Source organism: Amphibalanus amphitrite, unplaced genomic scaffold (assembly GCF_019059575.1).
Source record: "Amphibalanus amphitrite isolate SeventyFive unplaced genomic scaffold, NRLGWU_Aamphi_draft 000843F_arrow, whole genome shotgun sequence".
NCBI classification, from domain to species: Eukaryota; Metazoa; Arthropoda; class Thecostraca; order Balanomorpha; family Balanidae; genus Amphibalanus; species Amphibalanus amphitrite.
In genome coordinates, this window is record NW_024882337.1 from 193,973 (window position 1) to 209,742 (window position 15,770).

Below are 15,770 nucleotides of genomic sequence, written 5' to 3' on the forward strand. Positions count from 1 at the left end.
ATCACTTCAAACCCGCAGAAAATACCATGGACACATTTCAACCTAACACTCCACTACCCCCTATCCACCCATTCCGTAGAAAGGCGTCGTTGACACAGTCACGAGCATCCTTACCCTGGATCTGGACCATGCAGCTTGTCTCGACCTCGCCGGCCGAGTTGGAGGCGTAGCAGGTGTAGGTGCCGGCAGACTTCTCCGTGGTGTCCTCCAGGGTCAGTGTGGCCACGTGCTGGTCGTACTGGACCTTCCGGCTCTTCACCGGCTTACCGTTACGGGTCCTGAACAGGGAGTGCGCAGAAAAGAATTAGCGGAACGGCGAGTTGTGGGTGCTAGAGAAGTGCTCGTTTTCATCATTTATCGGAAACGTTAAAGTGGGTTCGGAAGAAGAGCTACTAATGAGTGATGCTGTGCTTTTAAGAGACCTTTGACATCGTATACAAACGATTATAGGACGTAGGCTACGTAAATCAGCACATTTAATACAAGTACATCAAGTCACGAAACCTTTTTCCGACAAGAAACCGTTCGTCTGGACGCAATTTCACGTAAGTTGCAGAGTGTAGAGGAGACGACGCTTTCGTAAACGTACCACCGGATGTCGGGCTCTGGGACGCCGGTGATGACACAGCGGAGGGTGACCTTCTCGGCGAGTCCGGCCACCACGTCCTTCAGGTCCTCCACCACGGTGGGCCGCTCCGGAGCGACCGGCTCTGCGGTGAAGCAGGGACGGCGTCAGAGGTGCAGGACAGGTTGGAGGTGGCTGGTGTAGACAGTATCCTGATTGAGTTTTATCTATTTACGTTATCTTAGTTAGAGTTACATAGCTGCGACTTCCGCTGATCACAAATCACCCAATCATGCATCTTTTCCGATATTTACATAGTGATTAAGTGGCTTCGTAATAAAATACGGCGTACATTAGTTAAAACACATTGTCGATCGATCGAAATTCATTGAGACAACTTAATAAGCATCATGCAGCCACTGACTTTTGACTTTGATGAACTCGGACTCTTCTGACGGCTCGCTGGCGCCGATGTCGTTGAGGGCGTACACGCGGAAGCGGTACTCGGAGTTGGTCGTCAGGGAGGTCACCGTCCGGGTCGTCTCCTTGACGATCGTCGTCTCCTCGAACTTGGTCCACCTGCAGCCAACCGTGAAACGACGTCAGTAAATCGTGCATATCTGGCACCACGTATTCAAAGCGCATGTGCCAGACGCAATGCGTAACGATAGTAGATGTCTAAATATATACGAACTGCGTTTTGGAAAACACTTGTGAATCCATGGCTTGCCATTGGCTTCGGTGCTCATCCACTTATCGATGCTTTACGGTTTCATGATAATGTGCCGATTTTGACCCACATTTATGCAAATCTAAAGATCACTGACTGTCGCCTCACTCACGTTTTCTGTAGTTTCATCTGGTACTCGATGCAGTAGTTTGTGATTGGCGAGCAGCCGTCCGTCTGAGGCGGGGTCCAGTGCAGGGTGACAGAGTCGTCTGTGACCTGCACCGGCTCCGGGCGACCCGGCTTCGACGGCGTCTCTGGAGGGGACGGGGCACCGGGTCAGAGGTCAGTTCGTGGGGTAAGACTCAGAGTACATGGATAAATTTGAAGAATGTTTTGGAATTATAAATAATAACGGTTGTTCAATATGTAGGTTAATCATATGCATGGTGCTAGAGGATAGCAAAACTGCAATTTGGCCCTAGCTACGACAATGCCTTTAAAATAGCAGAAAGAAATGACGAAAGCTTACCCATGATTTTGAGTGAGATGTTGATGAAGATGTCTCCGACCTCGTTGCCGAGTTTGAGTGTGTAGGTGCCGCAGTCGGAGTCCTCCACCTGCTTCACTGTGATACACGCCTCGGACTCGGTGATGGTCGGTAGGTACTGCAACGACAGCGAATCAGGTGACATGCTGGACAAAAGTTACACCAGGATCACAGAAGGTGAAGGGCACTGGAGCCGAGGCGCTGAAGCCCAGAGATCACATAATGGAGAAACTAAAAGGCTAGGGATGCTCAATACTTGAGCCTCTGAAAAAAAGTATCGATGACTCCTCAGGTGCCTGAGCAGCTAAACGGAAACACCTAATGGCAGACCTGGGTCTCACCTTTCTCGACTTTTTGATGGTCTTTCTGTTGTGGTGCCACTCGGCCTTGGGCGGCGGAGCGGCGCGGAATGGTACAGTTATCTTGATGTCCTCTCCTCTCCTCACCAGGTACTCCGTCTTCAGCTGGTCTTCGCGGATCTTCGGCTGCATTTGGACCACTGGGAACGAAGAAAATGCACATGTAGGACGAACATTTTTGACGTTTGAACACTTCAAGATTACAAATCAATTTTGTCGCTGTTGAACTTTCAAAGAAATTAACAAAATATAAAGACATCCCATGCCTGCTGCTGTCACAATCCTACAGGAATCCTTATATCCTTAGAATCCTATAGAATCCTTATATCCTTATAACGTTCCCCCGATGTTTCTCCTCGATGTGCGCAAATCGTTATAACACCGTCAGTCAACATCATCGTACCCCAGCTCTCACACACATCCATCGTCCCTCACCGGTAACCCTGAGTTTGCTGGTGCACTTGACGTTGCCGGCCGTGCACGTGATCTCGGTGCGATCGTCCGAGGACTGGACCTCCTTCAGCAGCAGGGTGCGCCGCGGACCGTCCACCAGGATCGTGCACGAGTCCGACTCCGTGACGGGCTCGCCGTTCTTCAGCCAGGTGACCGGTACAGAGGCGTCGCTCAGCTCCACGGTGAACGAGGCCGTGGTGTCCTTGGGCGCCTCCACCTTCTCCGGCAGACGTCCGATGAACTCCACCGTCGGCTCTGTGCAGTGGGAATGGATGGGAGGTAAGTGTGACATCAGGGATGTGCACAAGTGCTCTTACTTGAGTTTCATCGTGAGAACAATTTTAGAACAGTTCCAGAACGCACTTCGTACACTCAACGTCTTAGTGAGGATTTCGGCTACCGAGGGCAATTATGAGGCCCTGTGTCGGTCTTTACCGCAGCTATAGTCAATAGCTATCGCCATAGTAAAATGACATTCTAATCTTCTTCTATCAAAGTCGGTAAACATAAGTATTGTTAACAGCCCGGCAACTTTTATGAACCGGCTATGCAGCAGGACACGGACCTTCCACAGTGAGATTGGCAGTGCAGGAGTCTCCTCCGATGCGACAGGTGTAGGTACCGGCATCCTCGGAGGTCGCTTGGTACACCATCAGCCTCTGGCGCTTGCCGTCAATGCCCAGCTGGATGTGCTCAGAGAACTTGATCTCTTTGCCGTTGAAGAACCATTGCACCAACGCGTCACCCTACGAAGGTTATGGAAACAGCGTTACTGCGTAGTGCGTGGCCGTGATTTTGTTTGCGATACACTCGGGAAAACATAACGCTATAATCCTACTTCATGGATCCTGGCATGAATAATAGACATAATGCGTAAACACTAACCGAACAATACAGCCTGGCCGATGGATGCACCCGAAATTCATCGATACTCGTATAACAGAAAAAGTCCTACATTCGCAGATGAGTGTCTCTTTACCTTGGTGAGCGCCACCTCGAAGATGGCCCGCTCGCCGCGGGTGACGGTGGTATCGGTCATCTTCTTGGTGAGCACCGGGGGCAGTTCGACGACCGTCACCTCGCAGGTGCACTCCTGGTCGTCGAGCGAGCACGTGTACTCGCCCTCCTCGTGCACTGTGGCGGAGCGGAGTACCAGCCGGCGCGACACGCCCTCGGCGATAAACTGTGGGGCAAAGTGAGAGAAGATGGTGTCAGCTCGTGGATTGAACGATAAAAGTTGCAGGTTATGCTTTTAACTTTTCGTAAGTTTTCATCGAGTCCCACTTTAACTTTACTGCGTTTATGAATACAGAGAATAACACACGGACGAAGGGAGTTACAGAACTGAGAGAAGTCGCCTTGTTAGAAAACAGCGATATCCGTCTTGCTCTTCGCCTTTGCCCCCAATAAACCACCCCGGCCCTGGTAAGGCTCCTCGTCCTCGCACTGACCTCGTACTGTCCGTTGTCCTCGCTGATGGCGGCGCCGTCCTTGTGCCAGACGACCCTGGCGGTGGACGAGCTGACGGTGACGCTGATGGCCGCCGTCTCCTGCTCCTTCACCTCGATGTCGGTCAGCTTCTCCACAAAGTACGGGCCGCCCTCTGCGAGAGGAAATGGGCACGGCGGATTGTCAATCGGAAGACCGGAGCCTTTGGTAGTGTATGGCGTGGCTTAACATGGTAATAAAATAAGAACAAACATGAGATGACGTTTTTATTTTTATTCTATTGACTGACCTTTGACGGTGACCTTGCACTGGGTCTCTGCGCCGTCAGTGCTGCACGTGTACTCTCCGGCGTCCGCCATCACCACGTCATGCACGATCAGACGGTGAGTCTTGCCCACGTGTGTGATCTGAAAAAGAGGATATTACCGACGTGAGTAAAAGCCCACGACTTCTCGAACCGGTGCAAGACATCTGTGTGCTGTCTTTAACGTTTTGCACTGACTTATCACCAACCTGAGGAGCAGCACATGCTGTCAAGCTCACCTCGTATCTGTCCGACTCCTTGATGACCTTCTTGCCACGCTTCCACGTGACCTTGACCTCTTGTGATGTCTGACACTCGAGGGCGACCGTTGACCGCTCCTCGACGTCAAAGTCCTCCAGGTCTTTCACGAATCTCCTGTCAAGTCAATCACCAATATCGGTTAAAACGGTAACAAAAGTTTCTCTCACCTGAAACTCCACAAAGTTTAAGAAAGAGAAGAACTATGAACCCTCTTAATCAAGATATGAACATGGAACACCAAAGCCACGATTTTCCGCAAACTTACACGACGTCTGCGTCGATGTCGACCTGGGCCTGGTGCGTGGCCTTGCCGTTCTGGTTGACGGCCACGCACTTGTACTCGCCGGCGTCCTTCTCCACGCGGCTCTCGTGCACCTCCAGCGTGGTCTCCTCGCCCACGTGCGTGATGGACGTCGTCTTGCCCGACTTCAGCTTCTTGCCGTTCCTGCGGATGTTCGACAGGGGCATTTGCGTTAATAAAAATGCAGTGTCGTGGCTGAGTGATATACGTTTCCTTGATTTATTAGCCTTACTATAAATGGTACTGCCATACGTGGAACCCTATGACACTTGCTATAAGACGTACTTTGTGGATGAGATATCCGATACCGTCTGTAAATTTTACTAAGCACCGTTATTTCGGTGTCTGCTATATTTTTTCGTCACAAGCTTCAGAGTCATCACACTGACCTGTACCAGGTGACCTCGGGCCGTGGGTTGCCGACCACCTTGGCCGTCAGCCGGATCGGCTTCTTCTCGGCCACACGGACGTCGGTGAAACGCTCGATGAACATGGGCGGCTCCAGCTGAGACTCTGAGGATCGGACAGAAATGAGGCGTATAAGCTTGATAGACACAGTAGAATCGATATACGGGACGCATTCTCCTTAAAAAGACCGTATTTATTTAAAACAAAAGATATATTTATTTAAACGTCTCAACGTAGATTATCGCATTACGATGTTTGAACTTGAAGCTAGTTTTGTGTTCAAAGTGCACAATATATTTGTCTCCTTCATGATCCCGGAGGCCACAGCCTCAATCCACTAGCGCTAAAAAGGAGTGATCGGATAGAGGTCTCAGCCGCCTGACCACTGTAACTGACCTTGCACCACTAGCGTGGCGGTCGTCTTGGCGGATCCGGCGGCGTTCTCTGCCAGCAGGGTGTACTCTCCGGCGTCGCTGCGGTGCGAGCGCGGGATGTGCAGCGAGTACACGTCGCCCTCCTGGGTCACTGTCACATCGCTGTTGGCCAGCATCTCGGGCGTCAGCGGGTGCTTTCCAGTGAACCAGGTGGCGCGCGGCTGCGGCTTTCCGCTGATCCGCGCCACGAACGTCGCGCGCGCGTTCTCGGTGACGACTAGCGGCTGGAGCGGCTGCACGAGCTCGGGCGGCTGCTTCTCGCCGCGCGGCTCCACGGCCAGGGTGATGGTGTTGGCCGACTCTCCTTCCCGGTTGATGGCGACGATCTCGTACAGGCCCTCGTCCTTGGTCTTGGCGCCGCGAATGCGGATGAAGTGGCAGTACATGTGCATGTCGCTCTGCGTGGTGATGGTGACCCGCTTGGACTCCTTGACGGGCCGGCCGTTGAGGAGCCACTGGACCTCCGGCTCGGGCACGGCCACCAGACGGCACTCCAGCTCGACGTCGTCGCCCTCCTGGACGGTGCGAGTCTTGGGACGCTGGCTGAACGTGGGCGGGATGCCCTCGAGGATGTCACAAAGCGACGACTCCCTGGGGAGCAGAAGTGGGAGATGATAATGGGATCGACTTGCGACATTGCGTGCATACTGGTCGGCATAGCTTGAACAGATGACCCACTGACTCTTGGGATGATCAAAATGATTATTTCTTTCGCCTTTCGCATTGACACTAATCACGACAGATATTCTTTCTCATGAAATAACGCACTAGTGCCACGCTACACTACTGCGATTAACGATACCTACCGTATTACTCGACGAACACTAGCAAATACGAATCCAAGGTGGCTAGGTAAGAACTATCGATACGGTTCCGCACGCTTTTCTCCCTCGTCATACCCTCGCAGTGATGCTGCACAAAGTGGTAGTATGAAAACCGGACCCACCTGCTGAGACTGCGGCGGCTGGTGAGGGTGACGTCCGAGCCGTGATCGGAGAGCGGCGCCTCCACCACCAGGTCCGCAGAGCAGCTGCTGAAGCCGGCCTCGTTCTTGGCCACGCACGTGAACGTGCCGGCGTCCTCGGGGAACACCTCCTTGATGATCAGCGTGGCCACGTTGTCGTCGTCGTAGAACATCTGGATGGAAATGGGGAAAGTCAGAGCGGAAGCGTGTCAACCAGCCACTGTTGACATTATTCGCTGATTTTTTTTTAATCGTTCGTTTGATTACGACTCGTACGACGGAATCTGAAGGACGTTAATTCAACCGTGAAAACGAATAACGGTGACTAACTCTGCACAATAATTTTTATTCGTGCACAAGTTTGATTTGGTGTAAACTGTAAAACCTACACCGTTCCCTGACGTCACCTCCTGTCTCCACACACCTGGAAGTCGGTGGAGGGTTTGATGATGGCGGTCTGGCGGAACCAGGTGATGGTGGGTCTGGGCTCGCCCTCGACCCGACACTCAAGCTGCACCACCGCGCCGTCCACCACGTTCACCGGCTGCAGCTTTTCCGTGAAGCGAGGCGCCTTCGACTTCTGGCCCGTCTTGGGCGCTGAGAACAAACACGTAGAAGCTTATCAAAATATAACGATCGTAACGGGTGTGCGTCGGACGGAGACCAGTGCAAAACGGAACGCACGATAATGCAAGGGGATGTCATGTCACGAGATGTCGGGATACGAGCTGCAACCATGAGGCAAGATAAGGTTAAATTATTTGACTCCAAAGGCGTTCTTATCAGGATGATAAACTGAATTCCTTATCCTCTCACTCTCACATCTGCAAGAATAGTCTGTGACCATCTTTATTTAGCCTACTACCAATTGGCTGGCAAATGGAGCAAGGTGATGTTTGCCTATTTTTTATATTATAAATGCAAACAATACGACTACATGATGCAGCAATGCAGCTTGCAAAACAAATTACATTATTTAAAAATGATACCTGAAAGTAAGAGGGCTTATCTATAGTCAAATAAGCATTTTTGTTCATTAAGAGATGCTTTCGGAGCTGTTTTTATTTTTTGCAGCCTTTTAGCAACTGTTCACCTGGCGGCCGAAACACGAAACAAAAACAAAAATAAACAAGCCTGCGGCAGTTCGCGAGCCACGTGGGTGAAGGGTGTGTGAATCCCGGCTAGGGGTGAGCGTTTACGGTGATTGACATTTTGAATGTAAAGAAGATCGTTAAAGTATTGTGTGTATGTGATGTCGAGAGTGCTGGTGGCAATTTATCGCACAGCAGAAAATGGGAGTGTTTTCTTTCTTCTGGAAAACTAGGTGAGTGGGGCGCGGAGACACTCTTCCGCCGCGAGTAATATTTTGGCCGTAAGTTGGAGGAATGGTGCCGGTGGAGGTGTTCAAAGTGTGTGGAATTTATCAATTTATGTGCTTCTTGAATCTCACTAGATATTGCCCATCGTATTCACCACGAATTCACAACGGCGGAGTGAGCCGGTTTCTGATAAAAAGTTTGTTTCGCGCTGTTTTTTTTTCTTTCAGTTGGAGCCCATTGCCGCTTACCATACGCTGCAATGTGCATTGACTGCTTTGTGCCTGTGGAGAGTACCTATTTGATTGCAATTTTATTCAGCTAGCGCATGTTGAGTGAAATAACTTTTTTTTCTCTGAAATATGACGGTGGTTCATCAATCGCCCGCTTTTTTTTTGTTCTCTTGCTCTGGGAAATCCCCGTGTAGTGCAGTGGCGGCGGAACACCTTCAATTAAGAGGGGCGGGGGCACTGCCGACTTTTGGTCCAATCTTTCCATGCAACGTCCATAGGGCTAACGTTAACCCTCGCCGGACCTATTGGTTTTCTACATACGCGCCGGCCGAGGGGGGGGGGGGGTACGACCCCCCTCGCCGTTTCGCCCCTGGTGGAGCTAGCGCGTCGCGGAAAAAACGAGCGTGTGCGCCGTTACGAGACGCAGAGATAGGTACCCGGTTTTAAGGTCCTAGGTCAACCGGTGACCTCTGAGGTCAGGTCAAGTGCCCCAAGGTACGGTTCAGTTTTTGGTAAATAACTTCGCAAAAAACGGCCGCAGAGCCGCGATTTTGGCAGCATCGTGTTCGCCTCGCTCAGGCGCGTCGAATGATATACTTTTTGTTTGGGTCAGGTCAACTTAGGGTGTTGACCTCAGGTCAAGGTCAGGTCAGCACCCCCAGGTCACGAAGTTGGTCGAAAGAGGTCATGTCGCATATCATTCGATTCGGCAGGTCTTCTTGAGTCCATTGGTGGCTTTCCCGACTCGCTAGCTCAATTTGATCGGGAGTTATTGACGAAAAACTAATATGACCTTGATGACGTCATAAATGACGTCACGCAAGGTCAACATTGCAAAAGTGACGCATCCTACCTTGCAAGGAGTGCATCAAATCACGATTATGTGTGCTTGAGATAGTTGGAGATCGTTCCTGGCGCCAGAATAGCAATTTTCATTTTTCCCCATTGACTTAAAATGGTGAGGTCACGAAAATGACCTGACCTCATATGACCTTTAGGAAAAATCCGAGATATACAAGTTGTGAGACTCATGATGGATACTAGATCCTGCAAGTTTCATTTCCCTGTGAAAGCTCCTCTGGCAGTGAGGGCGTTGCTAAGTTGCGACATCTGAAGACCGTGCAGAGGTTCACTTATGATGTCATAGGTCAGTGACCTGACCTGACCTGAAAATGTGGTTTGTGTCAAAAGATCCGGCTTGAATCAAAGGTCAGGTATGCCAAGTTTCAGCTCTATCACCAGCGTGTTCGGAGCTATCGCGAAAAAACCCTATGGGGGGGGGGGGGGGCACCCGCCCCCCCTCGGCCGGCGAGGGTTAAAATGCCAAAATTAAAGGGGGCACGCTGCCCTGGTGCCTCCCCCCGTTCCGCCGCCTCAGCCTATGGTGTAATGAATCATAGCCTATTTAGGTACCTACCTCCGCTACCTCCCGCCTTCCGGCCGGGGCCCGCCTATATTTGAGGATCCAGGTACCCACATACCTATACCCATGTACCTAGGTATTGGATTGAGTGGGGTGGACGCATGCCCTCCAAATGGTGTCCAAATCATAAAAAAGTGTTCGGAGGCAAGGTGCAATTTAATAAGTTTCCTGTCTTTAGGAAAGAAACTGCAACATTTTCATCAATTTTGGACGCTCGGGGCGGGGGGGGGGGGCGTGGGGCATATGCCTCTGATGCCCATCCCGCACCCGCCAGTGTCAGCCCGTCCTGCTTCATGTTGGTGGTAGATGGTGCAGTGACTGAGGAATAACCAGAAACATGGAAACAGGCTGAAAGATAATTTTCACAATCACTTCCACTGCACTTTGCTTTGTAGTACCTAGGGCAAAAAAAAAAAAAAAATGCAGAAGGACGGACACCCGGCTTACCTTCGAAGACGGGCAATTTTCCGATTTTCTCGCTGAGTTTGCGCTGCACATAGTGGTTGTACTCGTCCTCGTTCTTGAGGTACGAGGCGGGTACCCAGCCGGCCTCTTCGGTCAGGTGTTTGCGCACGAACCACCAGTCGCTGTTGTGGCTCTCTGCCGACGGGTGTAGAAGGGTCGTCAGCGATTCGATTTTTTCCCAGCGTAGTGATTTCTGGAGAACGATGACTTCGCTGTTGAGCGGTGAACTTTTATCTGGGGTATTTTTACGGTTTGTTCGGTGTACGAAGAATTGATTATGGCGTGTCATTTGATATATATGAATATTTAGCCCCCATTAAACTTGAACATCAGTTCTTACGCAGATGCCCCCCAACATGATCATCTTGATGTTTTGTTTTCACCATTCCCTAATGCCAGACAATCTTTGCAACCACATAGACATCTCCAGCTCCACACGCACTGTGCGACTCGTAAGCCGCACGATAACGAAGCCACTCACATGACCTAAGCACCTACTGGCTGGCACTGACAGCTGCGAGTGAATGCCCCTCCCTCCCGCACCCACTTTTTCTATGAACAGTGACCACCCCCAACGTACCCGCTCTCCCTATGAACACCCCTCACATGTCCGCTTCCTTCTATGGGCTCTCCCCCCCCCCCACGCACCCGCTCCCATTTCTACCGCGCCATTTCTGTTGCCGGCTTTCTACCGCGCCAATTCCGTTACCGGCACACTTACCGAGGATGTAGACGCGTTCTCCCTCCACCAGATGCATAGTCTCGTCCGACTCGGCCACATAGGTGGATACCGCGTAGAAGGTGTCACCCTCGGTCACATCGAGGGCTGTCGTCTCCTCAGCCACTGGCGGCGCAGGCGCTCAGGTCATGACCTTTCCCAGGTCGCCGGTAGGGGTCACTATAGAAGTTATATCGTGGCGCGATTGTGATTCTGTTGCTAAAATGCCAATAATAAGATGCATAAGTTATCGGTTACATTGGGTACGACTGTTTCGACTAAAAAGCTATCTTGTGGTTTTGGCTAGGTGAGAAATATCGGGCATGGAGGTATGCTAATCGACCACTTTATTTAGCGCGACCGATCACACGGGGTATTTTCCAGCTCGAACTCTTCTGGGATACAGCAAAGACTTAATCAGCACCGTCAATCGCTGAAATAGGTTTTGTCAGACCGAAACGGCAAAAAAAAACTGAAAAAGGATAGAAAGCTGTGAAAGAATTCCTGGTAAGATGCTGAACGCTACCAAATGTTTCCAATGGATGATACACATTACATGAGGAGTGGGACGGGGGCACAATATAAAACGAGGAGTACACAAGGCATTACTCGGTTGAGAGTAGGTCAATGGAATAATTTCGCATTCACCTAATAGACTTCACGATATTGAATGCAATGGAGCAATCATGCAAACCATCATGATGCAACGTCAGCAAGGCATAGCGGACAGTTTCGAGCCACAGAATATGAAGATAGGTCTGATACCCACCTATTATCTAGTGTAAATGATTTTAAGTGTGATCATTTCACGGCAGAACATTTTGCATTCTTGGAACAGGACACCAACAGATGGCAGACAGGGTTGACCATACAGATTGGCACAGATTACACTATCATTCAAAAGAGGCCATCTTCACCTAAAGAAAATTTGTGGATCAGTGAATATGACAGCACGATGGATTTGTGCGCGCAGATACTGGCAGACACAAATCTTCAGCCAGGGGTCGATGCTCTTGTGCCTTGCGCATACCTCATGCTGTGTCCATGTCATTTATAAAAAAGATTAATATTATTGCATGCCATTCATCAATGATGCAATATAGATGCAATTTACCTTCTGTTACAAATTCTGTTGTGTGCCTATGCTCAGTAAGCACAATATCGGCTGTAAAGTATCACAAGAACGAAACACAGTGAGGGAGGTCAGTGCACCAAAAAGCGAAAAAATATCACGAAAGCGCAATTAACAACACATTAGCTTCTCTAGCGTTACGCGCGTATTGCACTTGGTATAATGAAGATCGGATGATCTTTCGGTAACCTATTGGTCCGGATTTATGTTTAAACACAACTTGGTAGATGGTGACTGCCAGGAAACATGTCAACTTACAACTATACCTCGTTTAGTATCTGAGTTAGGTTGAAGTAATGTTTCGAAATGTAAAATAAGAACTGAGTTAATTTTAACGGTTTATTTGTTACCAATGCTGCATAAATCGTTAACTACTGCCATCTAAGGTGTGATGAAAATCTTACGGGCAATGAATATCGCGTATCTTCGATCAAATTAAGTAGGTTGAACTGCCACAAAGACACTGGGATGGGACATACACTCCCTAAGCGCAATCAGCTAATCGTTAATACCAAGCACTTGAGCATCCTTCGCTATACAAAAGACATTGGAAATAAAACGAAAAAAAAACAAAGGGGAAAACAAAGGAGTGTTTAACGCAAGTAGGTATAATATGAAGTAGGAGACCGTATTTATAATTCATCTAAACCACAATCTATAGGTAACATTGCCTGATCTCATAGGTCCTCTACCCAAAGCGATGGCGGCTATTTGAATAAGGCCTGCACGAGCCCCCATGATAACATAAAATAGGTACCTGCAATTGCTTATAATGAGTTCAGGATTTATCATATGATTATGAAACAGATCTTATAAGAAACCGTTATTACGAGCGAGCGAGCGCAGCGAGCGAAGCGAAGTCTTTTCAATATAACGGAAAAATCTCAGTATGAGCGGCCCGGCCCGGCCTGTAACGCTTTTGAGAGGCTTATATCTCAGCAACCGCTGGACCGATTGGCCTGCGGTCTTTTTTGCTGGGTAGCCCCATTCCTTCTACCCCGTAATTGACTACATTTGATGCATCTCACTCTCAGTGACCGTCGTGGCACGTGCCACGTAAAAAGTCAAGGGTGTTCAAGCTGTTTTGCAAAAGTAATGATTTTGAGAGGTTCATATCTCAGCAGCCGCTTGGGCGATTGTCTTGCGGTAATTTGTGTAGGTTAGCTGCATCCCTTCTACCAAAGGTCGGATGCTCTTGATGTATGTAATCGCCACGCACTTTCAGAATGTGGATCGCTCATGATTGTTCAATACAATACAATACAATACAATATGTGAGTGACCCCCACTGCACGTGCAAAATACAAAAAAAAAGAGGTGCCAAATTTGTTCCCATTTCAATAACTCGGTAATTACTGGGGCGATTTCGCTGAAACTTGGTATACAGGTAGGCACCCACCAGGCAATGTATTCCCATGTGTTGTGGTTAAAGGAAACAGTCCACTTTCCTGAAATCAGTATTTTGCTATTGATTTATGATTTTTTATGCTCAAAATAATCATGAAATAAAATAAAACCTTTTTGTAAAAACAACTATTTTCTTTATTTTAATATAGGGCGAACTATATTCTATGTAAAATAATGTTTGACGCGGAAGCTTATTACGCATTGACCAATCATATTGCGTAGCTCAAACCTACGAATACTGCATTGGCTGTAAGCAGCACGCTGATTGGCTGACGATGACGTGGCTGCATTCCTGTGCAAGGCACGCATTCCTCTACAAGGCACTCTTTTCGGAACGAGAAATGGAATTTCTTCGTCTAGGGTGATCGTTGAGCCGTAAAAGCTCCTGATTTGTGCTAGTCTCAGCTCAAGCTACGAAACTGCTATTCCAGCTCAAAACCCCATGTTAAAAGTGAACTATTTCCTTTAAGGTGCTACTGCACGTGCGCACTTGCAGGGGGCGCTTCCAGATCTCGAGAACGGCTGGGTCGATTGCGCTCAAATTTGATACACGGTTGGGGACCGGTTAGTAGGGTGCCGTGCAAAAATCAGTTTGGACCCCGTTTGCACTTGCGCACGTGCAGAATACCGCTTCCAGATCTCAGGAGCGGCTGGGCCGATTGCGTTCAAATTTGGCACACCGCTAGCGACCGGTTAGAAGGGTGCTTTACACAAGTCCGTTGGAAGTACCCTCTCGCCCTTCCGCACGTGCAGGGCTCACACTGTCTCGCTCGCTCGTTCTTCGCCCAAAAGGCGTTTTACCGGTAACATAAAATAGGTACCTGCAATTGCTAATAATGAGTTCAGGATTTATCATATGAAACAGATCTTATAAGAAACCGTTATTACGAGCGAGCGAGCGCAGCGAGCGAAGCGAAGTCTTTTCAATATAACGGAAAAATTTCAGTATGAGCGGCCCGGCCCGGCCCGGCCCGGCCTGTAACGCTTTTATGAGGCTTATATCTCAGCAACCGCTGGACCGATTGGCCTGCGGTCTTTTTTTGCTGGGTAGCCCCATCCCTTCTACCGCGTTATTTACTAATTTTGATACATCTCAGTGACCGTCGTGGCACGTGCCACGTGAAAAGTCAAGGGTGTTCAAGCTGTTTTGCAAAAGTAGTGATTTTGAGAGGCTCATATCTCAGCAGCCGCTTGGGTGATTGTCTTGCGGTAATTTTTGTAGGGTAGCTGCATCCCTTCTACCAATGGTCGGATACTCTTGATCTATGTGAGTGATCCCCACTGCACGTGCAAAAATGCAACAAAAAGAAGAGGTGCCAAATGTGTTGCCATTTCAATAACTCGGTAATTACTGGGGCGATTTCGCTGAAACTTGGCATGAAGGTAGGCACCCACCAGGCAATGCATTCCCATGTGTTGCGGTTAAGGTGCTACTGAACGTGCGCACGTGCAGGGGGCGCTTCCAGATCTCGAGAACGGCTTGGCCGATTGCGCTCAAATTTGGTACACGGTTGGGGACCGCTTAGTAGGGTGCCGTGCAAAAGTCAGTTTGGACCCCGTTTGCACGTGCGCACGTGCAGAATGCCGCTTCCAGATCTCAGGAACGGATGGGCCGATTGCGTTCAAATTTGACACACCGCTAGCGACCGGTTAGAAGGGTGCTTTGCACAAGCCCCGTTGGAAGTACCCTCTCGCCCTTCCGCACGTGCAGGGCTCACTATCTCGCTCGCTCGTTCTTCGCCCAAAAGGCGTTTTACTGGTATTGTTGTAAGTGATGAATTTTTTTTTTTTTTAGTGCGGAAATCTGACGATCATGAAAATGGATCTTCTGATGAAAAATTAATTTCAAGGTAAAACTATAGATGCAACAATGCGCATTCGCTACTAATCGCTAACCATTTTCACGGACTATCAGCATTTGTGACACCATTTGGCTAGCTTACAGATAGATGATCCAGAGGCAGACTGTACTCTTAATTTGAGACCGTCCATTCTCAGCTCCCATTTGACATCTGCACGGACTCAATTCAATACAATGGAATATTCAACTCAATTTTGAGTCTCTCAAACGGCAGAGGTTGGGTCACTAGGCCAGATTTATGTTGCAATGCAAGGGATTGGTTGCTACCAAGTTTAAAATAACGAACCTTTGAACGAACCTACCAACGAACATACGCAGCTACGAACCCAGTCTAGTTTTACTTTACATACATACATGACTACGAGCAGCTTCGGTTAAAGCGAAAGTAACATTCGGGATGAAAGGTAGGCAACTTCTTCATATTCCAATAGTGTCTCGGAGTGATTGAGATTTGAAAACCCCAGGTGAAGATATTCCGACCCCTCCTCAGTCTCCGTAAC

At 49.2% G+C, this 15,770-nt stretch overlaps 1 protein-coding gene across 1 annotated transcript in view; it reads right to left on the reverse strand.

Moving 5' to 3' along the window:
• Positions 1 to 15,770, reverse strand: part of LOC122366983 (titin-like) — a gene marked incomplete at its 5' end in the record, with an annotated part of 146,027 nt that overhangs the window by 10,765 nt on the left and 119,492 nt on the right. Inside the window, 20 exons of the mRNA XM_043339714.1 lie at positions 115 to 278; positions 590 to 710; positions 990 to 1,144; positions 1,408 to 1,549; positions 1,765 to 1,900; positions 2,124 to 2,281; positions 2,577 to 2,849; positions 3,160 to 3,340; positions 3,574 to 3,777; positions 4,046 to 4,197; positions 4,333 to 4,450; positions 4,587 to 4,722; positions 4,874 to 5,053; positions 5,299 to 5,422; positions 5,714 to 6,342; positions 6,698 to 6,888; positions 7,140 to 7,312; positions 10,135 to 10,287; positions 10,874 to 10,996; positions 11,985 to 12,035. Of these exons, the coding sequence (XP_043195649.1) occupies positions 115 to 278; positions 590 to 710; positions 990 to 1,144; positions 1,408 to 1,549; positions 1,765 to 1,900; positions 2,124 to 2,281; positions 2,577 to 2,849; positions 3,160 to 3,340; positions 3,574 to 3,777; positions 4,046 to 4,197; positions 4,333 to 4,450; positions 4,587 to 4,722; positions 4,874 to 5,053; positions 5,299 to 5,422; positions 5,714 to 6,342; positions 6,698 to 6,888; positions 7,140 to 7,312; positions 10,135 to 10,287; positions 10,874 to 10,996; positions 11,985 to 12,035 (3,564 nt within the window). The remainder of the gene's footprint in view (positions 1 to 114; positions 279 to 589; positions 711 to 989; positions 1,145 to 1,407; positions 1,550 to 1,764; positions 1,901 to 2,123; positions 2,282 to 2,576; positions 2,850 to 3,159; positions 3,341 to 3,573; positions 3,778 to 4,045; positions 4,198 to 4,332; positions 4,451 to 4,586; positions 4,723 to 4,873; positions 5,054 to 5,298; positions 5,423 to 5,713; positions 6,343 to 6,697; positions 6,889 to 7,139; positions 7,313 to 10,134; positions 10,288 to 10,873; positions 10,997 to 11,984; positions 12,036 to 15,770) is intronic.